Source organism: Phoca vitulina, unplaced genomic scaffold, assembly GCF_004348235.1.
Source record: "Phoca vitulina isolate PV1807 unplaced genomic scaffold, GSC_HSeal_1.0 scaffold115, whole genome shotgun sequence".
NCBI classification, from domain to species: domain Eukaryota; kingdom Metazoa; phylum Chordata; class Mammalia; order Carnivora; family Phocidae; genus Phoca; species Phoca vitulina.
This window is the reverse complement of record NW_022589818.1, coordinates 1,180,908-1,206,848: the sequence shown is the minus strand read 5'-3', so window position 1 is coordinate 1,206,848 and position 25,941 is coordinate 1,180,908. Positions and strand designations below refer to the sequence as shown.

The 25,941-nt window shown below is 38.8% G+C and overlaps 1 protein-coding gene across 4 annotated transcripts in view; it reads right to left on the bottom strand.

Moving 5' to 3' along the window:
- Nucleotides 1–25,941, bottom strand: part of ASH1L (ASH1 like histone lysine methyltransferase) — a 196,241-nt gene that overhangs the window by 51,293 nt on the left and 119,007 nt on the right. For all 4 annotated transcript variants that reach the window (XM_032398349.1, XM_032398348.1, XM_032398347.1 and 1 more), the window contains exon 7: nucleotides 11,313–11,407. In XM_032398349.1, the coding sequence (XP_032254240.1) occupies nucleotides 11,313–11,407 (95 nt within the window). The remainder of the gene's footprint in view (nucleotides 1–11,312; nucleotides 11,408–25,941) is intronic.

The window sequence follows — 25,941 nt, the reverse complement described above, 5'->3', positions numbered from 1 at the left end:
TTGGCTGTAGAAAGCAAGCTTTTCTTTACTTGCTTTGTTTGTGCCGAATGGAATTTCCAGGTTGCTAGCTTTCTCAGCTTCAAGTTTTACCTCATAGAATATGAGGTAAAAAGACAACTCAGGGAACTCATCACCATGAAGTTCCTCAGTCCCAAGGTTCCTAGTTGGTCTGCCTTCTCTCCACTTTTTAGAGTCTCCTTTTTATATATGATCTATAAAATGTAACATTGTAATAAGACCTTTTTATGTTTTTACTCATACTTATCAGAACAAGGAAAAGTATGTCTACTTCATTTTCCATGAGGTGCAAGCGTGTCAATCATAATTTTTTTTTCCTTTTAATTGCTGGCTAATAGCCCATATATGAATACACCAGTTTATGTATCCATTGTATTGATGGGTACCTGGACTATCTCTAGTTTATAGCCATTATGAATGAAGGTACCATGAACATTCTTACACACATATGTATTGATTTCTGTCTGGTAGATTTATGTTTACTTTTATAAAAGCTGCCAGAGCTTTTTTTTTTTTTTTTTAGAGATTTTATTTATTTGAGAGACAGCGAGCGAGAGAGAGAGCACAAGCAGGGGAGAGGAACAGAGGGAGAAGCAGACTCCCCACTGAGCAGGGAGCCTGACATGGGGCTCGATCCCAGGACCCTGAGATCATGACCTGAGCCAAAGGCAGACGCTTAACTGACTGGGCCACCCAGGCGCCCCTGCCAGAGTTTTTAAAAAAGTTGTGCCATTTTACTCTCCCACAACTGTTTGTAAACGTTTTGGTTATGCCAACTCATTGGAGCTTTAATTTGAATTTCTTTGATGAGTTATGACTGATGAGTATTTTTCACGTGTTAATTGGCCATGTGTGTATTTCCTTTGGTAAAGTGTGTTCAAATCTTCACTTCAAAATTGGGCTGTGTGTTTAAAAAAATAAAATAAAAATAAAATTGGGTTGTCTTTTTTATTTAAATTCATTTGTAGGAGTTTGTTATGTATTCAGGATATACACAATTTGTAAATATTTTCTCCCAGTTTGTGCTTTGTCTGTTTGTTTTTATAATAGTGTCTTTGATGAATAGGTTTACATTTTGTCAAGGTATAATCTATCAGTACTTTCTTCTGTAGTTACTGCTTTCTGTGTCCTAAGAAACCTTTAACGCCGTGCAGGTCGTGAAGATATCCCGTGTTTTCTTTCTTTCTTTTTTTTTTTTAAAGATTTTATTTATTTATTTGAGACAGAGAGAATGAGAGAGAGAGAGAGAGCACACGAGAGGGGGGAGGGTCAGAGGGAGAAGCAGGCTCCCTGCCGAGCAGGGAGCCCGATGCGGGACTCGATCCAGGGACTCCAGGACCATGACCTGAGCCGAAGGCAGTCGCCCAACCAACTGAGCCACCCAGGCGCCCGATATCCCGTGTTTTCTTCTGGAAGCTTTACAATTCTAGCTCTTACGCCTCGGTCTGCGGCCCGTGCCAAACCCAGGCTGTAGCTGCTATGATGGGGCTGCTGTCAGGGCTGCAGGTTCTCTCCTGCTGGACGGCTTGGTGCTGTGTGCAACCAAATGACCACAAAGTGTGGGTCTATTTCTGGGCTGTCCACTCTGTTCCACGGATCTGTTTTACTGGCAATTTATTTTGTTATTTATTTTTTTTTAAGAGAGAGCATGCGAGCAGGGGGCAGAGAGGGGCAGAGGGAGAGAGAGAATCCCAAGCTCCACACGCAGCACGGAGCCCGACGTGGGGCTCAATTTCAAGACCCTGAGATCATGACCCGAACTGAAACCACGAGTCAGATGCCCAACCAACCGAGCCACCCAGGGACCCAAATTTATTAAAAAAAAAAAAATGATTATTATTGTTATTTTTGAAGAGGGCTCTATGCCCAACATGGGGCTTGAACTCACGACCCTGGGATCAAAAGTCGTGTGCTCCGCCTACACCCCTCTAAAGCCAATTTAAAGTTTAAACTTGCTTTATAGTAACTCTGGGAATCAGATAATGTAAGTCTTGGGGGGAAAAAAACCATTTTTTTAAAGATCACTTTGAATATTCCAGGTTCTTTGCATCTCCATATAAATTTTAGAAAAATCAGCTTATCAATTTTTACAGAAAAGTCTGCTGGTAACAATCTACATTGCATGGAATATAACAACTGAGGCTCCCCATCTCTAAATGTGGCATTTCTCCATTTATTTAGGTCTTCTTTAATTTCTCTGATAAATGTTTTAATTTTCAGTATAAAGTTCTTGCCTCTTTTTGGATACATTTATTTCCAATTACTTCAATTTTGTTACACTATTATAAATGTTCTTTAAAAAAATAGTTTTTTAGAGCAGTCTTAGGTTCAAAGCAGTATTGAGCAAGGTACAGAGATTTCCAATATACACACTGCCCCTAAACAAACACAGCCTACCCTGTTACCAACATTCCTGACCAGAGCGGTACACTGATTACTAACTGCTGAACCTACACTGACACATCATTATCACTGGTGTTCATAGTTTATATTAGGATTCGCTCTTGGTCTTGTATATTCTATGGCTTTGGAAAAAATGTATTAATGACATGTATCCAACCATTATTGTATCATACAGAGTAATTTCACTGACCTAAAAATCTCTGCGCTCTGCTGATTCATCCCTCTTTTACCCTCAACTGCTGATATTATTAATGTCTCCACAGTTTTGCCTGTTCCAGAATGTCACATAGTTGGAATCACACACTGTGTATGTAGCCTTTTCAGACTGGCTTCTTTCACTTAGTACAATGATTTTAAAGTTTCTCAATGTCTTTTCAGGGCTTGACATCTCATTTCCTTTTAGTGCTGAATAATATTCTATTGTCTGGCTATACCAGTTTATCCATTCACCTACTGAAGGACATCTTGGTATCTTCCAAGTTTTGGGAGTTATGAATAAAGTAGCTATAAAATGTGTGTGCAGGTTATCATGTAGACAGTTTTCAACTTCTTTGGGTAAACACCAAGGACTGCCCTTGTTGGATGGTATGGTAAGGGCAGTTAAGTTTTATAAGAATACAATGGATTCTTGTATACCGATTTTGTTTCCTGTAACTTTGCTAAAAAAGTTGCAGTGGATTTTGGGGTATGTCTTTGGATTTATCATGTAATCTGTAAGCAGGAACAGTTTTACTTCTTCCTTCCTGATCTTTATGACTTTTTTTCATCTTCCTGCCTTACTGCACTGGCTAGAATATCCAGAATAATGCTGAACAGAAGTAGTGAGGGTGGACATTTTTACCTTCTTTCCAATTTCAGGAGGATTTCACCATTAAGTATGATGTTAACTGTAGATGCCTTCTGTAAGACTGGGGAGATGCCCTTCTACCTCTAAGAGTTTCTGCCTGTATGTTTCTCAACTTCGTTCTGTAGCTGTTTTTCCTCCTCAAGTTTTTGTCAGGTTTTTTACCAGGGTTACATTAGCCTCATAAAATGAGCTGGGAAGTGTTCTCTACTTTCTGAAAGTCTTTGTGTAAGACTGGCGTTATTTTGTTCTCAATGAGGAAACAGCTCACAAGGGAAGCCATTTTATGTGTAGGATTTGATAAAGAACTAAATTTCTTTAAATGATACAGGCTATTCAGATATTCTGATATTCTATTTCTTTTTGAATTAGCTTTGTTAAGTTGTATTTATTAAGGAATTTATCCATTTCATATACATTGCTAAATGAATTGGCATAAAGTTATTCCTCACATTTCCTTATTGGCCTCTTAATAACTATAGGACCTAAGTACAGACACTGGTAATTTCTGTGATCTCTTATTTTTTCTTGTTCGTTGTATCTAGAGGTTATCAATTTTGTTGCTCTTTTTTTTTTTTTTTTTTTTTTAAGATTTTATTTATTTATTTGACAGAGAGAGACACAGTGAGAGAGGGAACACAAGCAGGGGGAGTGGAGAGGGAGAAGCAGGCTTCCCGCGGAGCAGGGAGCCTGATGCGGGGCTCGATCCCAGGACCCTGGGATCATGACCTGAGCCGAAGGCAGACGCTCAATGCACTGAGCCACCCAGGCGCCCCAATTTTGTTGCTCTTTTTGAACTTGTTTCCTTATTGTCTTTTTAATATTTTATTGACTTCTATTCTTTATTATTTCCTTCTTTCTACAGATACCTGTTTTCTAGGAATGACTGGGATGGCTTTGCTCTTCTCACTGTCACTGAGTACTTAGTTACAGTAAATCAAGGGGAAAGGGTATTCACTCTGTTAAGTGCAAAATAAGTATTATTTAATCCTCACAACTCAGGTTGGAAGTAACTGCAATACATACATGAAGATGCTGAGATGTAGAGTGCATAAATAAGTTGTTCACGATCATCTGGCTACAAGAGTGTGGAATGGGAAGAGCAGTCCATCTGCGTTTGACTCTGAGGTGTGTCTAGGCCAAGACCACCTTCAGGTTTCCTGACTCACAGGACTCAGCACATGGTCATACTCATAGCTATACTTCATTACAGCAAAAGGATACAAAGCAAAATCAGTAAAGGGGAAAAGTGCATTGGGCAAAACACAGAGGAAATGAGGCACAAGCTTATACAAATTGTCCCCCAGTGGAGTCACACAGGATGTAATCTTTGGCAATATACTGGGACAACACATGTGAAATGTCTATCAAGGATGCTCATTACAAACTCAGTGCCCAAGGTTTTAATCGGTGGCTGATCATACAGGTACTCTCTAAAATGTACCAAATTCCAGAGTCTTCAAATAAAAGCAGGTGTTCAGCAGGAATGACACAGTTTATACCCAGCAGGCACAGTAAGACGCTCTCCCATTCAGGAAAGTGTTATACTGACCGAGGAAAATGTTTGCTATTCAAGTTCCCAGATGCCGCCAATGCCCAACCTTGCAAGCAGGCCTTTCTCAGAGTAAGTCTTAGGTCTGCTATTTTAATCCATTTTGCATATAAAGGCCTATGTTCTCTCCACTATATCAGGAAAAGCAGTCAAGATTTGGCATAAATCTCCATGACTAGCAGTGGCAACCAAGAAGAGCTGTGTTGAAAAGAATTCTGAATTATTTTCTGAGCTCAGCAAGAAAAGGCAACATAATATATTTAATAATAACTGCCAGAGGTAATAGCTATGTACTAAGTAACACATTTTTGTTGACTGGTATTCTACCATAAAAACCAACTCTGATTCAGTAGTTATCTTTTATGAAATGATTACTATGTGCTAGGTAATGTGTTACATATCTTACATGCATTATTTTATTGAATATTCCTATTAATTTCAATTTTACAATAAAGAATATGAAGCCTTGAGATGTGTCAGCTTGCCCAAGGTAAGACAGGTAGTAATTGGTGGAGGTAGAATCTGAATCGTGGCCTGATTCCAAAAGCCAAATGTGAAAGACCATGTCCTCACACTTTTTTGCTCCCATACTCCCCAGAAGAATTTTGAAAAACTATGAATCCCCTTATAATTTTTTTTTTTAAGAGTTTATTTTTAGGTAATCTCTACACCCAACAGGGGGACTAAACTCATGAGCCCGAGATCAAGAGTCCCATGCTCTACAGACTGAGCCAGCCAGGCGCCCCACCCCTACAAATGATGTAATATATAGTTTTGTCATTTTAAAATGATGAATCTGCATACTACAAAGATTCAATACTTACCATTATTCATTAAAAAAGGAATATTCTCTTCTTTAACATTTAGAAATTTAAATAATCTCCTGTCTTTGAACATTATCTCTATTCCACTTATTCCAGAGGATTTTGTCTTAATATTATATATTTTTTCATGTTTAAAGTTCTTTTATTGAAGCTATCCCCTTACTCCATAAAAAAGTGTTCCAATTCACATTTAAAAGTACCTGTGAGGGGGCGCCTGGGTGGCTCAGTTGGTTAAGCGACTGCCTTTGGCTCAGGTCATGATCCTGGAGTCCCGGGATCGAGTCCCGCATCGGGCTCCCTGCTAGGCAGGGAGTCTGCTTCTCCCTCTGACCCTCCCCCCTCTCATGTGCTCTCTCTCAATTCTCTCTCTTTCAAATAAATAAATAAAATCTTAAAAAAAAAAAAAAAAGAAATCAGTCTGTTAAAAAAAAAAAATACCTGTGAGGGATGGGGTAGCTGGGTGATGGACATTAAGGAAGGCACGTAATGTAATGAGCACTGGGTAATAAGACTGATGAATCACTGACCTCTACCTCTGAAATTAATAATGTATTATATGTTAATTAATTGAATTTAAATAAGAAAAAATACCTGTGACCATAAGACTCAAAGCATTACAATTTTTCTTTTGCATTGTGTATCACTATAATTTTGATTAATATAGGCCTGATTAAAACAACATAACTACACTTTCAAGATAACAGCTTTTCTGAGGCATAATTCACATACCATAAAATACATTCTTTTTAAGTGTACCGTGCAGTGGGTTTTAGTACATTGAGTTCTGGTGACGGTTAATTTTCTGTGTCAACAGACAGTTGGTCAAGCGTTATTCTAGATGTGTCTGTGAAGGTAATTGTTAGATGAAATTAACATTTAAATCACAAGATTGTGAGTCAAGCAGATTACCCTCCATAATGTGGGTGGGATTCATCCAAACAGCTGAAGCTCTTAGTAAGAAAAAAGACTGACCTCCACAGGGAATTCTTTCCATAGACTGCCCTCCGACTCCTTGAGCTGTGAAATCAACCCTCCCCTGGGTCTCCACGCTGCCTGCCTGCCCTGTAGATTTTGGACTTGCCAGTTGCCACGACGGTGTGACCCTTAAAATAAATCTCTACAGAAGCGCCTGGCTGGCAAAGTCAGTGCAGCGTTTGACTCTTGATCTCAGGGTCTTGAGATTAAGCCCCACATTGGGCATAGAGCTTATTTAAAAAATAATACATCAAATACAATGTTGTCACAAATAAAATCTATTAAAAAAAAAACCTCTCTCTATTAAAATGAGAAAGGTGGGGACCTAATTTAAAAAAATCCAGATTTTGGGGCCCCTGGCTGGCTCAGTCGATGGAGCATGTGACTCTTGATCTCGGGATCATGAGTTTGAGCCCCGCATTGGGTATGGAGAGTACTTAAAAAATAAACCTTAAAAAAAAAAAAAAGGAATCATAAAGCACATGGCATTTTGTGACCATCCCCTTTTATATGGCGTAATGTTTTCACACTTCATCCATGTTGTTACCTGTCTCGGTACCTCATTTCTTTTCTTTCTTTCTTTCTTTTTTAAAGATTTTATTTATTTGAGAGAGAGAGAGAGAGAGAGAGAGAGAGAGAGAAAGCAGGGGGTGCAGCAGAGGGAGAGGGAGAAGCAGGCTCCCCGCTGAGCAGGGAGCCCAACTTGGGACTCCATCCCAGGACCCTGGGATCATGACCTGAGCTGAAGGCAGAAGCTTAACCAACTGAGCCCCCCAGGAGACCCACAGTACCTCATTTCTTGTTATTGCCAAAGAACATCCCATCGTATGCACAGACCACATTTTGTTAATCCATTTATCCACTGTGGGAAATTTGGGTTGCTTCCACCTGTTGGCTATTATGAACATTGCTGCTATGTACATTTCTGTCTAAGTTTTTGTGTGGACATGTGCTTTCAATTCTATTGGTTAGATACCTAGCAGCAGAATTGCTGGGTCATATGGTAACTATATGTTTAACTTTTTGAGGAACTGCCAAAATGTTTTCCAAAGAGGGTTATACCACTTTACATTCCCACCAACAATGCATGAGGTTTTCAATTTCTTCACATTATGCATCAATCCTTTAATTAAAGTCATCCTAGTGAGTGTGAGGTGGTATCTCATTATGGTTTTGATTTCCATTTACCTAACGACTAATGATGTTGAGCGTATTTTCACGTGTTTATTGGCCATGTGTATATCTCTTTTGGAGAAGTGTCTATTCAAATAATTTACCCACTTAAAAAATCGTGTTGTCTTTTTAATATTGATTCTCAACGGTTCTTTATATGTATGGGTTTTTGGATACTAGTCTCTTGATACATAATTTGCAAATATTTCTCCCATTCTGTGCATTGTTTTTTCATTTTTTTTTTTTTTTTTAAAGATTTTATTTATTTATTTGACAGAGAGAGAGACAGCGAGAGAGGGAACACAAGCAGGGGGAGTGGGAGAGGGAGAAGCAGGCTTCCCGCCGAGCAGGGAGCCCCCGATGCGGGGCTCGATCCCAGGACCCTGAGATCATGACCTGAACCGAAGGCAGTTGCTTAACCAACTGAGCCACCCAGGCGCCCCTGTTTTTTCATTTTCTTAATGGTGTTTTTTGAAGCACAAAAGTTTTAAATATTGACCAAGTTCAATTTGTGTTTTTTTCTTTTGTTGCACAGGATTTTGGTGTTATAGCTAAGAAATTATTGCCCAATCCAAGGTCATGAAAATTTCCTCCTATGTTTTCTTCAAGAGTTTTATAGTTTTAGCTGTTATATTTAGGTTGATGATCCATGTTGAGTTAATTTTTTTTAAATGGTGTGAGGCAAGGGTCCAACTTCAACCTTTTGTATGTGTATATCCAGTTATCACAGAACCATCTACTGAACATACCATGCTTTCCTCATTCAACTGTCATGGCACTCATCAAAAATCAATTGACTATAAATTTAAGGGTATAATATACATTTTGGTAAGTATCAGGAGAAGTAAAATTCTATTTGAAATGCACTTCTCTAATAAGATAAAGAAACCTGATTTCCTTAGTTAAGCGTTTAAAAATAAACACGATTTTCCATTTATTGATTCTGACTCTTATCAATGGTAAGATGCATTATTATTCTATTTTTATAACTACTTTATTCATACAACTAATACAGCAAAGACAGAGATGAACCGAGGTCTGGCTGACTCAAAGTCATGCTTTTTACTTACATGATACTGGAAATCACCTGTTCAGAACAACTTACTGGCTCACCACCCTAACCTAATCATAAAATATTATTTGAACAACAAAATAGCACTGTCCAGAAAAAAAAAAAAAAATCTGTCCTGCAACAGCCTGATTTTAAACCTTGTTTCACAGGGAAAAAGACCCACTACACTTGGACAGGTTTTCCCATTCTTTTCCCACTTTGCAGACACCAAGTACATATTAGTCTTTGTGGGACATTAAAATGGGGACGTGGAGATAAAATCTTTATTTAAATTAAGGGATTTCTATTCTTGACCTCTTAACCACTATTTGTGCAAGAGATGTGAGAGAAATACTGGGCTATTATTCTTCCTATCTTCCTTGGAATGAACGGACACCTTCATCCCCTTGAATGAAGTTAGAGCTTCGTTCTAAGACTTAAGTTAGATCCCAGCCAGGACAAAACCAGTAAGACCAAAGTGGTCATGTTTTTCGTTAAATGGGTCTTTTAAATGACTTCCTTTCTAAGCCTATTTATCATTATCAGATTCTAGGAAACAGCTGCATCTGCTGAGACTCTGCTTCCAGTGCTGTGACATCACAGTAACAACAAAACACTCGTTCAGAAGTGATCCCGGAGAACGTGGAACGGACTCTCACCTTCAAGGTAAGAGAACTAAACCTTGGAACTTCAAGTTGGAGTTAAACCATTCTCTCCATCCACCTAGTACAGAATAATTAAAGCAAACTAATCTTTATTGCAGAACGTGTCGTCTATGCTTGCTCCTTTAAATACACTGCTGGTACTGGGTCTTCTGGGAAGAAAAAGGGGATTTGATAATCGTAACACAGAGAAGAGTCCCATAGTCATGAAGCTCAAGAGAAGCATAGTTTAAAGAGAACACTATAATGCACAGGGTCTACATCTACTACATAAGTAAGCTGCTCCTGTCACTTCCAATTCAATAGGGTGTCCTGATTTCTCCTCCTTTACTTTCATTTGTACATGTATTTGTTAAAGTTCTATTATGTACCAGGCACTAGGAAATCAAAGGAGAATAAGGGAGACAAATGATCCTGCACCTGGAGCTTATAATCTAATGAGGGAGACAGATAACTAATGAGGAAACAGAGCAGTCATGGATTATAGAAAGAAATGAACAGGGTGCTGTGATATAAAGGGAGGGACCCTCTTTGATGGGACAATCAGGAAAAAATTTTAAAGAAAATGACATTTAAGTGGATATTGACATTAAGCTCATCCGTAAAGAATAAGAAACCAACCATGGGAAGAATAAGAATAGCTTTTTAGTCAGCGAGAATAAGCATATGGATACTCTGGTGGGAAAGGCCTTAGTCTGTTCTAGGACCTGAGAGAAGACCAGCAAGACATCAAACGGGAGAGATGGGAACAGAGAGACAGGGATGATGGGGAAGGGTGGGTCGTTGGGGACCAGATCATTCTCTCTCTTTTTTTTTTTAAGATTTATTTGGGGGGGGAGGGGCAGAGGGAGAGAAAATCCTGAAGCAGACTCCCTGCTGCGTGTGGAGCCTGATGAGGGGCTTGAACCCAGCTGAGCCGAAATCAAGAGTTGGACATTTAAGCAACTGAGCCACCCAGGTGCACCCGGGGCCAGGTCATTCTTAAAAGCTACAGTAAGGAGCTTATACTTTACTCTAACAGTAAGACACTATAAGGTTTCTTAAGTATAATCTAGTTTAAGTTATAAGATCATTTCTTTTTTTTCTGTGTGGAGAGTGATGTGGAGGGGAGCAGGAATGGAAATGGACACATGCGTCAGAAGGCTGCTGCAGGAGCCTGAGCGGAAGTGTGGGATGCACTTGAGAGTGACAATGGGATCTGCAAACAAGTGGGATGTACTGCAGGAATGGCAACAGCAGAACTCGGGGGGATGGACTGGATGTAGCTCTGTCAGAACAGGAGGCATCCAGGATCACTTCAAGGTACCTGTTACTCATCTGGTAAGCTCAACAGTAGGATCCCAGAAGGCACTATTACACCGATGCTAAACCAAGCCTTGACATTTCCCCCCAAAATGAATAGAAGGATAAATCTTGCTCAATTTTCAAGCAGATAAATCATCAGGAAAAGTAGTGGCTCTCTTCTGTTGATTATTACATATCCATAAATCATCTCTTTCTGAACATGGAAAATGTTTGAAACTGAAATGGTGAATAGCTGGGTTTTCCTAGATGTCATAACTCAGGGAATCAAACGCTACAGACATAGTGTTTTTTATTACTGAAACTCGAGTAAGGAAGATTTATGTCATTTTGACTCCTAGATGGCAAAGAATTTGCAGAATTCTTCAGACTGAGTATAAATTAAATGGTAAAGAAAGAGCTCAACCTCATTGGAGATGTAGAAATAATAAGAACACAAAGCCATTTCATCCAAACTCAAGAAATACCATTTCTTCTTAGCAACATATTGTATATATTGAGTACTCACCAACATGAATGGGGGCTGGGAACAGTCCATACTCATGCTCTCCTGGAGTGTATTCCAGCTTCTCTTTCTTTAATTGGATCAATCGGCTCTTTGGGCTGTGATCAGAAAAGAATGGAAAATAATCAGAGGCAATGAAACCTCTTCCTGTGGGTCAAATACAGAAAATAGATCCTCTGTCAAGAGTTATTTGTTTTGGGGTGCCTGGGTGGCTCAGTCGGTTAAGCATCTGTCTTCGGCTCAAGACATGATCCCAGGGTCCTAGGATCGAGTCCTGCCTCCGGCTCCTTGCTCTCCCTCTCCCTGCCATTCCCCTGGCTTATGCTTGCTCTCCCTCTGTCAAATAAATAAATAAAATCTTAAAAAAAGTAAGTATTTAACAGTGGCTTAAATTTTACTTATTTTTTTAAAAGATTTTATTTATTTATTTGACAGAGAGGGATAGAACACAAGCAGGGGGAGTAGGAGAGGGAGAAGCAGGCTTCCCAGATGCAGGGCTCGATCCCAGGACCTTGGGATCATGACCTGAGCTGAAGGCAGATGCTTAACGACTGAGCCACCCAGGCGCCCCGGCTTAAATTTTAAATGCATACTTTTTGGGGGAGGGATATCAAGTACATTCAAGTATTTTTAGAATCTGTATTTTTGGAATTGTCTTTTAGGAATTATACATAAAAAAGAGCCATGTTAGCATTTTCCAGCAGTTTTGCAAAAGGAACCTAAATTTCAGATCTGATCATAATAATTACTTTATACTTGGCCAATAATTTATAGTATGTACATATTATTTTCAAAATTTATTATTTTTTTAAGATTTTATTTATTCATTTATTTGAGAGAGAGAGAGTGCAAGCAGGGGGAGGGACAAGTAGATTCCCCGCTGAGTGCGGAGCCTGACTCAGGGCATGATCCCATGACCCCGAGATCACGACCTGAGCTGAAATCAAGAGCTGGACGCCTCTATTTTTTTAAAAATCTTTTAAGTAAGCTCTACACCCAACGTGGGGCTTGAACCCACAACTCCGTGATCAAGAGTCGCATGCTCCCTCAACTGAGCCAGCTGGGTGTCCCTGATGATTTATAAAGTACTTTCACATATTATCATTTATATCAATCCTATGAAGTAGGGAAGAAGAAATGTTAGCTCTAGTTTACAAATCTGAAAACAGATGCTCTATGAAGTCAAGTGACTTGCCTTAATTTTAGTAGCTATTAAGGAGATTTAAGATAAAAACCTCAGTTTCTTGCCCAGCTCCTACTCACTGACTACTCTTTTTATTTTATTCCCCAATGTCTCCATAGACTTACCTCTTCTACTTGTCTTACTGGTCTGTGTTTCTAATGTTTGGTATGAGATCAGTCTCAAGACATTTCACAAACACATAAAAGGGGGAAAAAAAAGAAGGAAATAAAAAGGAAAGGAAGAAAAAGAGAGAAAAAAGGGTTTCAGGAGAGCCTCACTTAGTCTACTCTGACTTTATTTTGCCATTAAGTTCCAGTAAATAAGGCAAGGCTGATGTATTTCTTTTCCCTGTGAATCACAACATACTGCTTTTTAAAAAACAAGTTTATTCTATTTTGTAACAAGCAGGTAAAAAAATTGAGGCTCCCAAAATAAGTTATTTGTAGAACCTGAAGTTCTTAAATTTGAACACTGGTTCCTTCTACTAGATCATTCATTTATTTATTCAACAATTACTGAGCACTAAGTCCAGGTCCTGTTCTTTTCTTTGTTTTTTTTTTTTTTTTTTTTAAGATTTTATTTATTTATTTGAGAGAGAGAGAGAGCACAAGCAGGGGGAGGGGCAGAAGGAGAGGCAGAATCAGACTCCCCGCTGAGCAAGAAGCCCGGCGGGGGACTTGATCCCAGGACCCTGGAATCATGACCTGAGCCGAAGGCAGATGCTTAACTGACTGAGCCACCCAGGTGCCCTTCCAGGTCCTGTTCTAAGTGCTAAGAGACAGTGGTGAACAAGACAGTTTACACTGTTCTTAGGTACACAGACAATAAGGAGGTATGAAAAACTAAGAAAACAGAAAAAAAAATCAGAAAATAATAAATGCTAGGCCAATAATTAAAATGTGATGAGAGAGAGTAACTGGGTAGGCTTTTCTAAGGAGGTGACATTCAGCTCAGCTCTAAGTGTTACTGGGTCTCGGCAATGACAGAATGTGGGAAACGGAAGAAGACCAGGCAGAGGAAATAAATTATCTGGTAGAAGATCACAACTGGAATGGGACCGGAGAATTAGAGCAAATAAAGGAAGGCTGAAGAAGTACAGACGAGGTCAGAAATTGTGAATGAGGTCATGCGAAGTGTTTAAAGCACTAGCAAGGAGTTTGGGAAACAGTTTCGAAGAAGAAAAGCAAAGATATGAGATTGTTCTACTTATATCTAAAAACCACTTTTCTCATTTTAAAAAATCCAAAATAATAACTGTGAACAGAGATTTATCTATCTACCTGAGAGAGAGAGAGAGAGAGAGAGAGAGAGAGAGAGCACACCAGCAGGGGGAGCAGGCAGAGGGAGAGGGAGAAGCAGGTTCACTGCTGAGCAGGGAGCCTGACGCGGGACTCTATCCCAGGACCCCAGAATCATGACCTGAGCCGAAGGCAGACCCTTAACCGACTGAGCCACCCAGGCGCCCCAGAGATATGAATTTTTTAAATCCAACTAAAAATTGTATTTCTTCACCATGAATCAAAGTCAAATAGGGTAAGAAAACAACTGTGTCTAGAACCAAGCATTCTGTATGAGAGAAAATTTGGTCTACACTTTATTAGATTCAAGATTTACCCAGGCAAATTAAATTGAGAACATAAAGGGTTCCATTTAGTGACAACAGGAATGGAAGCAAACCGCACATTTCACCCTGCTTCCCTGAGGGTCAGCAAGCAGGTGACAGACAGCGGTCAGGGAGGGCAACACTGGGCACCCCGAGGAGAGCGAACACACAAAACTACAAAAAAATCCAGGGTCACAGGTAGAGTTGTAGTCCTCAACCTACCAAATGAAACACAAGCCCCCCTGATTGCACCTCCCATCAACTCCTGACCGATTCTCTAACAAAAACAACTTCATCCCTGATTCTGCAACGCTGATGTCCAGGATCTGTGGCACCGCTATGAATAGTACAATCATGTGAGAAATCCTTTTCCTAGCTCTTGGCCACGTCCGATTTTGGTTCTAATTTCAGGCATGACCACTGATTTCCTTGTTGGTGATAGCAGCATGGGACTCTCTCTCTCATTTTCCGATACTCTGTCCCATGTGAGCTGGGCAGAGTGGTCAACAGAGAGAGAATGTGGCTCTTTGTCAGTTCGTCTTGATTCTGAACACTCCTAGCCATTTTCCAAGGTATTCGTTGCGTGTGTGACACTGATCGCTCAAATCACTCAGGAGAAAATCTGTAGGAATGAAAGTAACCATTTCAGACACAGGACTGCCACAACACAAAGTAAGCTAAACACTAAGTTTCTGTGACAGCTGTTTACTTCTGGCCAATGGCTGAAGCTGCAAAATGAGACTACTATTTCTATGTATATGTGTATAAATGAAAAAACCCTTGTGCTTTTCTTATCAAAAGAAAGTAATCTGCCTTTCATAATGTTCTATTTATAAATGCAACCCATTCAGGATTTATGGCCAGCTTTCTCTCTCTTTGGTAATTTATTAGTTTTAATCATTTATCATTTGAATGCAATGCAGATATCAAATTCAATCAGACAAATCCACCATCAAATGGTAGAAAAAGTATACAAATATTTAAGAAAAAATAGAAAAAGCGAGCATTCCTAATGATTATTAATGGTTATGATATTTATCTTAAATGCTGTCTATAACCATGTCTTGACTTCAGGCATTTATTACCTTATTCTCAAATCTTGTCATCTCTAATCTTGGCCCCCAGCCCCAAATAATGAAACCACTAAGATGTCTTCTTCTAAATTTCCCAGACAGCTGCTGAGTCGAACCAGGGGCTTGCTCCAGCACCTTGTCAGAGAGAGGATACGGGGATTTCTGGCAGAATCCAGACTTTAATGAACATACCAGTATCCTAAAATCTGTCTTGTTTGGCAAACAAATAAGGTGAAGAGAACCTGAAAATCAAAAGGAAGTTCAAGTCCCTAGGTTAACAAAAGGTAAGTCATATTTTATTAATGTGAATTATGCTTTATCTATTGGGAATTTCTAAGTTTGGAGAAAAGCATATTAATGTTCCTATAAGGGACTGAAATAACTGTCAAAACTTTATCCTTTTATCAAGAAAGATTTTTCTTTCTTTTTCTCCTAGACTTGGAGACCCCTGTCATGTGATGACAGTCATGGCACAGGTTTACTGGAAGAGTCCGGAGAACTTCCGTAGCATGTCTGCATTCGTTGAGGAACTTCTTTTTTAAAAGATTTTATTTATTTATTTGACAGAGAGAGACACAGTGAGAGAGGGAACACAAGCAGGGGGAGTGGGAGAGGGAGAAGCAGGCTTCTCGCTGAGCAGGGAGCCCGATGCGGGGCTCGATCCCAGGACCCTGGGATCATGACCTAAGCCGAAGGCAGACGCTCAACGACTGAGCCACCCAGCCGTCCTGCAGGAGCTTCTGATTAAATCTGTATGAGTGACTATATTGAGGACTCTATGTCCGTTAATTATGAGATTACTGATAATTTAAGAGATAACCAAAGCCACCACTCTTAGCATCTAAAGGTGGTTCCTGATTTTTCCATACAATTGGCCAAAAGCCTCGGCTACAAGCAAAAACTGAGATAGCTAAAAGAAACATCAAAAAGGCTTCAGTAAAGGACTGTATCAGTAATTTCTGACTAATGATACTATTGGGAACAGAATTATGGCTGCAGGTTCCTCAATATTAGCTGGAGGCATCACCTCAAATGGACACCTGTTAAGGCTGTAAAAAGGGTCAGAGGTAGAGGTTCCAGGGCATTTTTATCTGAGAAACAAATCAATTTATGAAACTAGGCTGCTTAACGCAAGACCAGCAAAATAAGAAGTAATCACCAGAACTGAAATTTATTTAAATGTAATAAATATTTTATCTTTAATGAATGATAAAGACCTTTTGTTTCTATAACCCCCAAGTTAATAGACTATACTTGTGCAAACAGGAAGGAAATACTCGTTAACTGGTATACTGTTCTAAATGTCTTAAGTTTAGAAAAATGTCCTATAAATGTTAATATAGATTATAAGCCTACAGAAAAACAATCAAATTAAAAAATATTTTATTTATTAGACACAGAGAGACACAGCGAGAGAGGAAACACAAGCAGGGGGAGAGGGAGAGGGAGAAGCAGGCTTCCCACTGAGCAGGGAGTCCGACCTGGGGCTCCAAACCCGCATGACCTGAGCCAAAGGCAGAAGCTTAACGACTGAGCCACCCAGGCGTCCCTTAATCAAGTTTTTGTAAAAAAAATAAAAATAAAATAAATAAATAAATAAAATGCACATTAGTTGGCCTAGCTAGAAAATTATTCATAATATTATATACATATATATAATATAAAATGCGTTTTAGGTTCCTGTTTAGGAAAACAACCCAGTTTTTTCCTTCCTATGTAGAAAACAAAAGACAAACAAAAAGAAAAAAAAAAACCCAGTTCTTTCCTACTGTATGAGTTTCTTTCCTGCGTGTCTCCTTTATTTTTACACAGAACACTGCACTTCTGACACTTCTGGTCACCAAATGTGGGGTTTTACTCCACACCATGCAATTCTCTGAGACACCAGCTGGGTGTCTTACAATTTAACTCAGTTCTGATCCTACCGACCTAGAGACAGCATCAATCCCACAGTGAAGGGCTCAGTCCCACCAGACTGGCCCCAGCTCCACTCCAGATGCTAATCACAACAAGTACTAGGTCCCTACATTACTCATAACTTCTGCCCTATTTGGCTACAAACCAGGGGCTCCCATGACCCTCCTCCTCGCATCTGATTGATATGCAAGAGCGGTTCATGGAACTCAGGCACTTACATTCACCAGTTTATATTTATTTACTAAGATTTTATTTATTTATTTGACAGAGAGAGAGACAGTGAGAGAGGGAACAGAAGCAGGGGAAGTGGGAGAGGGAGAAGCAGGCTTCCCGCAGAGCAGGGAGCCCGATGCGGGGTTTGATCCCAGGACCCTGGGATCATGACCTGAGCCGAAGGCAGACGCTTAACGACTGAGCCACCCAGGTGCCCCCATTCACCAGTTTATTAAGGGACTGTAACAAACAGAGAAACAGTTTTTAACCAGCTACCTGCCCCCCCATCCAGCAGCTCATAGGCAGGAGACAGAAATGCCCAGTCTCTCCATGAAACAGGCCTATTATCTTATCTTCATAGGTATGGCCTCAAGGGGTAGGCTTCTAATTAAACACACTTAGACTTATACAGAACATTCCATCCAAAAGCAACAGAATACACATTCTTCTCAAGTACACATGGAACATTATCCAAGACAGATCAAATGTTAGGTCATAAAACAAATCTTGATAAATTTAAGAAGACTGAAATCATATCAAGCATATTTTCCAACCACAGTGGTATTAAAGTAGAAATCAACTACAGGAAGAAAACTGGAAAATTCACAAATATGTGGAGATTAGAAAACATGCTACTGGACAACAATGGGCCAATGAAGAAATCAAAAAGAAAAAAAAAATCTTGAGGCAAATGAAAATGGAAATACAATCCATCAAAATTAGGGAATATAGCAAAAGCAGTTACAAGAGGGAAGTTCATAGTGATTAACGGCCTACATTAAGAAATAAGAAAGATCTCAAACAATGTAACTTTACACCTCAAGGAACCAGAAAAAGAATAAACTAATTCTTCGAAGATCAGGCACAAGACAAGGATGCCCACTCTCTCCAGTTTCTAATACTGGAAGTCCTAACCAAAACACCAGACATGTAAAAAAAGGGAAAAGGCATCCAAATTGGTAAGGAAGAAGTTAATTGTCCATATTTGCAGATGACATACTACTATACATAGAAAACCCTAAAGATTCCACCAAAAAATTACTGGAAGCAATAAATGACTTTAGTAAAGTTGTAGGATAGAAAATCAATACACAGGGGCGCCTGGGTGGCTCAGTCGTTGGGCGTCTGCCTTCGGCTCAGGTCATGATCCCAGGGTCCTGGGATCGAGCCCCGCATCAGGCTCCCTGCTCCGCGGGAAGCCTGCTTCTCCCTCTCCCACTCCCCCTGCTTGTGTTCCCTCTCTCGCTGTCTCTCTCTCTCTGTCAAATAAATAAGTAAATAAGTAAATAAATAAATAAATAAAAGAAAATCAATACACAGAAATCAGCTACGTTTCTATACACTAAATAAGTAAGTAGCAGAAACAGAAATTAAGAAAATAATCCTATACACAACTGCACCAAAAAGAATAAAATAACTAGGAATAAATTTAACCAAGGAGGTGAGAGACCTACACTCCGAAAACTGTAAGACACTGATAAAAGAAACTGAAGATGACACAAACAAAGGGAATGACATTCCATGCTCATGCACTAGAAGAATTAATGTTAAAATGTCCATATTAGCCAATGCATTCTACAGATTCAATGCAATCCCTATCAAAGTACCAACAACATGGAGCACCTGGCTGGCTTAGTTGCAAGGGCCTGCGACTCTTGACCTTGGGGTTGTGAATTTGAGCCCCACATTGGGTGTAGAGATTGCTTAAATAAATGAATAAATAAACGTAAAAAAAATACCAACAACATTTTTCACAGACCTAGAACAAATAATCCTAAAAGTTGTATGGAACCATAAAAGACTCTGAATAGCCAAAGCAATCTTGAGAAAGAGGAACAAAGCTGGATGTATCACAGTTCCAGATTTCAAGATATACTACAAAGCTGTAGTAAACAAAAAGTATGGTAATGGCACAAAAACAGACAAGATAGATCAGGAGAACAGAATAAAGAGCCACACCAGGACACTAAAAGAAAACAAAATTGCAGGCCAATATTCCTCATGAACAGAGATGCAAATATCCTCAGCAAACTATCAGCAAAACAAATAAAAAGATACATTAAAAGGAACATACACCAAGATCAAGTGGGGATTTATTCCATGGATAAATATGGTCCAACACCTGCAAAAACAATCAATGTGATATACCACAATAACTAAAACAAAGGACACAAATCATATGATCATCTCAACAGCTGCAGAAAAAGCATTTGACAAAACTCAACATCCATTCATGATAAAAACTCTCCAAAGGTGGGCATAAAGGCATGTACCTCAACATAATAAAGGCTGTCTATGAGAAGCACACTGCTAACAACACACTCAGTGGTAAAGGACTGAGAGCTTTCCTCCAAGATCAGGAACAAGACAAGGATGCCCACTCTCACTACTTTAATTGGACATGGAACTGAAAGTCCCAGCCAGAGCAATTAGGCAAGACATAAAAAGTATCCAAACTGGAAAGGAAGAAGTAAAACTGTCTCTATTTGCAAATGACATGATACTACATTTAGAAAGCCCTAAATACTCCACAAAAATTGTTAGACCTGATAAATTCAGGAGCTGAAGGATAAAAAAATCAAAATATAAAAAATCAGTTGCATTTCTATACACTAATAATGAACTATCAGAAAGAGAAATTAAGAAAACAATCTCATTCTCAATAGCAGCAAAAAGAATAAAATACATAGGAACAAATTTAACCAAAAAGGTGAAAGACCTGTACACTAAAAACTGATAAAAGAAACTGAAGAAGGCATCATTAACTGAAAGATAATCCATGTTAAAGGGCTGGAAGAATACTGTTAAAATGTCCATGCTATCCAGGGGCACCTGGGTGGCTCAGCTGGTTAAGCAACTGCCTTCAGCTCAGGTCGTGATCCTGGAGTCCCAGGATCGAGTCCCACATCGGGCTCCCTGCTCAGCAGGGAGTCTGCTTCTCCCTCTGACCCTCTCCCCTCTCATGCTCTCTCTCACTCTCTCTCAAATACATAAATAAAATCTTAAAAAAAAAAAAAATGTCCATGCTATCCAAAGCAATCTACAGATTCAGTGCAATGCCTGTCAAAATTCCACTGGCATGTTCACAGAAACGGAACAAACAAGCCCAAAATTTGTGTGGAATTACAAAAGACCAAAGCAATAGAAAAAGAATAAAAAAGCTGGAGGAACCACACTTCCTGATTTCAAGCTATACTACGAAGCTACAGTAATCAAAATAGTATAGTCCTGGTATAATAACACACACACATATGAACAGAACATAAGAGAGAACCCAGAAATAAACACAAGCACAAACGGTCAATTAATTTATGACCAAGAAGCCAAGAACATACGAAGGAGAACTGGTGGTCTCTTCAATAAATGGTGAGGAAAGTGGACAGCCACATGCAAAAGAATCAAATTGAACTCCTATCATACACCACACACAAAAATCACCTCAAAAGGGATCACAGCCTTGAAAGGGAAGACCTGAAACTATGAAGTTCCTAGAAGAGAACACAGGGGGTAAGTTCCTTGATGTCAGTGTTGGTGATGATTTTTGGGTTTGACACCAGAAACAAGGGTGACAAAAGCATTTAAAAATGAACAAGTGACACTACCTTAAACTAAAAAGCTTTTGTACAGCAAAGGAAACCACCAACAAAATGAAAAGGCAAACTACAGAATGACAGAAAGTAATTGTAAATCATATGAGGTTAATATCTAAAATATATAAAGAACTCATATAACCCAGTATCAACAAAACAAATGATCCAATTAATGAGCACAGTATCTGAATATGTCAAAGACGACATACAAATGGCCAACAGCTATGTGAAAAAGGGGGCTCAACATCAAGAATTATCACAGAAATGCAAATCAAAACCATAATGAGATATCATCTCACACTTGCTAGAATGGCTACTGTCAAAAAAACAAGAAATAACAAGTGTTGGGGGATGTGGAGAAAAGCTAACCCTTGTGCACTATTGGTGGGAATGTAAATTGGTACATCCACTATGAAGAACTTCATGGAGATTCCTCAAAGAACCACCATATTGCCCAGCAATTCCATCTCTGGGTATTTATCTAAAGAAAATGGAAACACAAACAGGATCTGCACCCTCGTGTTCACTACAGCATTATCTACAACAGCCAAAACATGGAAACAACATCAGTGTCTACTGGCGGATGAAAGGATAAAGAAAATGTGTGTATGTATGTACACACATAAAAACAAGAGTACTATTTAGTCATAAAAAAGAAGGATGTTCAGGGGCGCCTGAGTGGTGCAGTTTGTTGAGTGACCGACTCTTGGTTTTGGCTCGGGTCGTGATCTCAGTGTCATGAAGTCTGCTTAAGACTGTCTCTCTCTGCCCCTCTCCCCTACCCTCTCAAATAAATAAATCTTTTTTTCCCCCAAATAAATTAAAAAAAAAAACAACAAACTCTCTCTCCCTCCCCTTCACTCTCTCTCAAACAAGGATGTCCTGTCATTTGTCACAGCACAGATGGACCTTGAAGCATTATGCTAAGTGAAATAAGTGAGACAGAGAAGGACAAATGCCATACAATCTATCGCATATGTGTAATCTTCAAGAACAACAACAAAACCCCAAACTCACAGATATAAAAAACAGACTGGTAGTTGCCAGAGGCAGAGTTGCAGGGTGGGTGAAATTCGTGAAGGTGGTCAAAAGATAACCAACTTCCAGTTATGAAATAAGCAATTCCTGGGGATGTGGTGCATAGTGTGGGGGCCTCAGTTAATAATACTGTATTGCATAGTTGAAAGTTGCTAAGAGAGTGGTGGATCTTAAAAGTTCTTATCACAAGAAACAAAATTGTAAGTATGTGTGGTGATGGCGATCATTTCACAGTAATACATACAAATTGAATCATTATGTTATATATCTGAAACCAATATTTTATATGTCAATTATATTTCAAACTAGAAAAAGAATGTAAAATTTAGAAATTAGATACAGATGCTAAAACTACCGGGTGAAAGTTTGAAAACATACTTTTAAAGCATCTCTGCAAACATTACTTATTATTATATAGGAAAACTCAAACTTCACAATGAAATAACCTGCTGGATGGCACAGTGGCCAATCAAAGTGAGCATCACCAATGGCACGGTGATACCCTATGCTTCCTGATTCACTAAGAAGAAAACATCACAATTTTGTGGTGCTCCTGCCAAAAATGCACAAACTATCTATTCATGAAGAAACACCAGAAAAACTCAAATTTAACGACCTTTTATGAAACAACTCTTCTGTACTTTTCAAAAGTGTCAATGATGAAAGACAAACACAGGCTGAAGCACTGTTCCAAATTAAAGGAGAATAAGCAAACCCGTCAACGAGATGTAATACATGATCATATACTGCATCCTGAATCTGTTAAAAAAGTTGTTATAAAGGACATTATTATTATTATTATTATTATTTTTAAAGATTTTATTTATTTATTTGAGAGAGAGAGAAAGAGAGAGAGCACATGAGAGGGGGGAGGGTCAGAGGGAGAAGCAGGCTCCCCGCCGAGCAGGGAGCCCGATGCGGGACTCGATCCCGGGACTCCAGGATCACGACCTGAGCCGAAGGCAGTCGCTCAACCAACTGAGCCACCCAGGCGCCCCTATAAAGGACATTATTGACACGATGAGTGAAAGCTGATTATGATCTGTACATTAGGTAAAAGTACAGTAGTGATGTTAAAGATCCTAAATTTAATATCTGTATACTGTTTATATAAGAACATGTCCTTTGGTCTTAGGAAATACATACTGAAATATCTATGAGTAATGTGTCAGAATGTCTATAACTTCTTATCATCAAATAACAGAGGAAAAAGTGTGTGTGTGTGTGTGAGAGAGAGAGTGAGAGACATACACACACAAGAGAGAAGAGGTGAGGCAGGGAGGGAAATAGAGAAAGAAGTGGCTTAGTATCAACACTGGATGAATCTGGATGAAAGGTATATAGTGTTTCTGTAGAATCTTGTGGTCATCTATTGAGTTATCACAGACTATACATAAAAATAGAGAACAAATATATGAAATAGGGAAAATATCAAATTTTGTATAATAATCTAATTTACTCTGGTAATAGAATTTATTTAGATTCGTGTTTAAATATATTTCTTTAACACCAAATAACTACAGGAAAGATAGGACCCAAATCATGGTGAAATGTAAAAAAAACTGTATTGGAGTTAAATTAAAACACTGTTGTAGTGGAAAACATAATAGAACATATCTGAAAGATTGTTGTGCTTTGAATCTCTAAGAGTTTAGGACTATGACAGATGCACTTAAATATAATTGACTTAAATGACAATGTATGTAAGAGCTCTCTATAAATGTCAAGGGAGCATACAAACTGTAATAATAATTGACCACAGAAACTGTTTTTTTATACACACCCACAATACAAATTTTCAAGACAAAATCTGGCATTTACTGCATTTTGGAGTGTATTTCTTAGGTGAATAGGAAAAGCATAAACTGAAATAATGTCCTTTCATATTTGTTGCCAAGTAAGAGGGCAGATGCTACTCTTAGAATTTAAAATTTTCTAAGATTTTAAGTCCAATGTATTATATTTTAGGAATTCAGGCAGTTGGTTCTATTCCTTTTCTTTTAAAATATATTTTAAAAACCACTAGATTCTGTAAGATTTATAAGACAAACGAAGTGAACTCATGGCCTAAAGAAGTTTATGGAAGCAAACATGCCCAGATTACCTCTCAGAATGCAATTAAACTCATACCTCATAAGGTGCTACTAAGCTTTACTAGCGGAAAAAGAAAAGTAAAATTAATTTCAACTAGAGGAGAATTAAGGACACTTTTATTTAATGAGAAAACATTTCAGATTTTGAATAAGATTTGAAAGAATGAGTGGGATTTGACAAGTAAATGGGAAGGAGGAAGGTAGTTTTTACCACATAGGGCAAACACCTAGGACAAATGCTGAGAGGAAAGGACGGAGCAAATTGCTCCAGGGAAAATTATCAGATGTTGTGGGTAAGAGGAATGAATAGATTGAGGAGTGTAACAAGGGGCGCCTGGGTGGTTCAGTTGGTTAAGCGTTGATTCTTGGTTTCAGCTCAGGTCATGATCTCAGGGTTGTGGGATTGAGCCCCATGTCCCGCTCCATGCTCAGCGGGGAGTCTGCTTGAGATTCTTTCCCTCTCCCTCCCCTTCGCCCCCTCCCCTGCTCTTGCATGCTTGCTTGCACATGCACTCTCTCTCAAACAAATAAAAAATCTTTAAGGAGTGTAATGGAGATAAAACTAGAAAAATAGGTTATACTAGATCATGGTGGATCTTTTGGATGTTATGTAGAAAATAACTGTATCTTAAAAGAAATCTAAGTAGAGGAATAACAATCCCAATGAAGTCATATTACTGTATGCAGGAGGAAGTAAGAGTCTCGGAGGAGTTAATTTCATCTGAGGTCACAATTAGTGACAATGGAGTAAGACATTTTAAAAATTTACTGAATACTTACTTCATATGTATAAACCATTTAATCCTCCACAGGTCTATGAAATAGGTCCTCTTCATCAGTGCCACTGTTTTAGATGAGGACACTGAGGACCTAGGCTCAGTAACATGCCCAAATGCATATACTTAGTTAGTGAGTGATGGAGTTGGGATTTGAGACTAATTCTATAATCACAACTTAATGAACTTCCCTTACTGAATTTAAGAATCATGTGACTCTAGCCTCTTTCTCCCTAAACAATCTCTCTGTACACCACAAGCAGTTAAACTTTTGAAAATACTAATTTCACAAACAACCTTGCTGACAATGTTAACATTTCTCTCAACACACTACCAACAAATACTACTTTCTATAACTGATTTATCTTACTAATTTTATTGTTTAGATTAATGTAAATTTACATGATTTTATAGTACAACTATCGATAGGGAGACTTCCAGAATCCTAGTAAAAGGAAAATCCTATTACCGGTTAAAACGTAAATTACAATCATACCTGGCTAAAGTATTTCAGAACAAAACCTACAGACAGAAGGGGCATGAATGAACCCCTGCCATACTCTTTCATGCTCAACAGCACGGCAGTGTTTGTACTGGGGGTGGGATACTGGGGGAGGGGGGGGGATATGAAAGCATATTTCTTTGTGATGCCGTCTGTCCCTAACCCTCCTATTAAAACCATTTTACCTCACAACTTAAAAGCACTGAGGAGTATGACACATTTTTAAACAAAGTAAAAAGTTAAGATTACATTTTCAGATTACTATGTAAAATTTACCAGCCCTGATGTTTTATCTCATAAAGTATGTAATGTCAAAATATACATGTTTATCTAGAGCAAGCATTCCATGTAAGTAGGAATTAATCAAATGTTCCAGACAAGTCAACCATATTTTTACAATCAAACGGTATTTAAGTCCTTTAAGCACAGCTGAATGGATTAAATAAGATAATATATGTACAGTGCTTAGCACAGTAACTAACACATAGTGGGCAAATATTAACTTTCTTCTTCAGTTTAGCCAATGATTATATAGCCTACCAATACTATAGACCAGAATAAACTGCAAACAGACCAGGGAACCAGATATGAAAATCAATATTAAACAATAGAAGAGGGGCGCCTGGTAGGCTGAGTCCGTACAG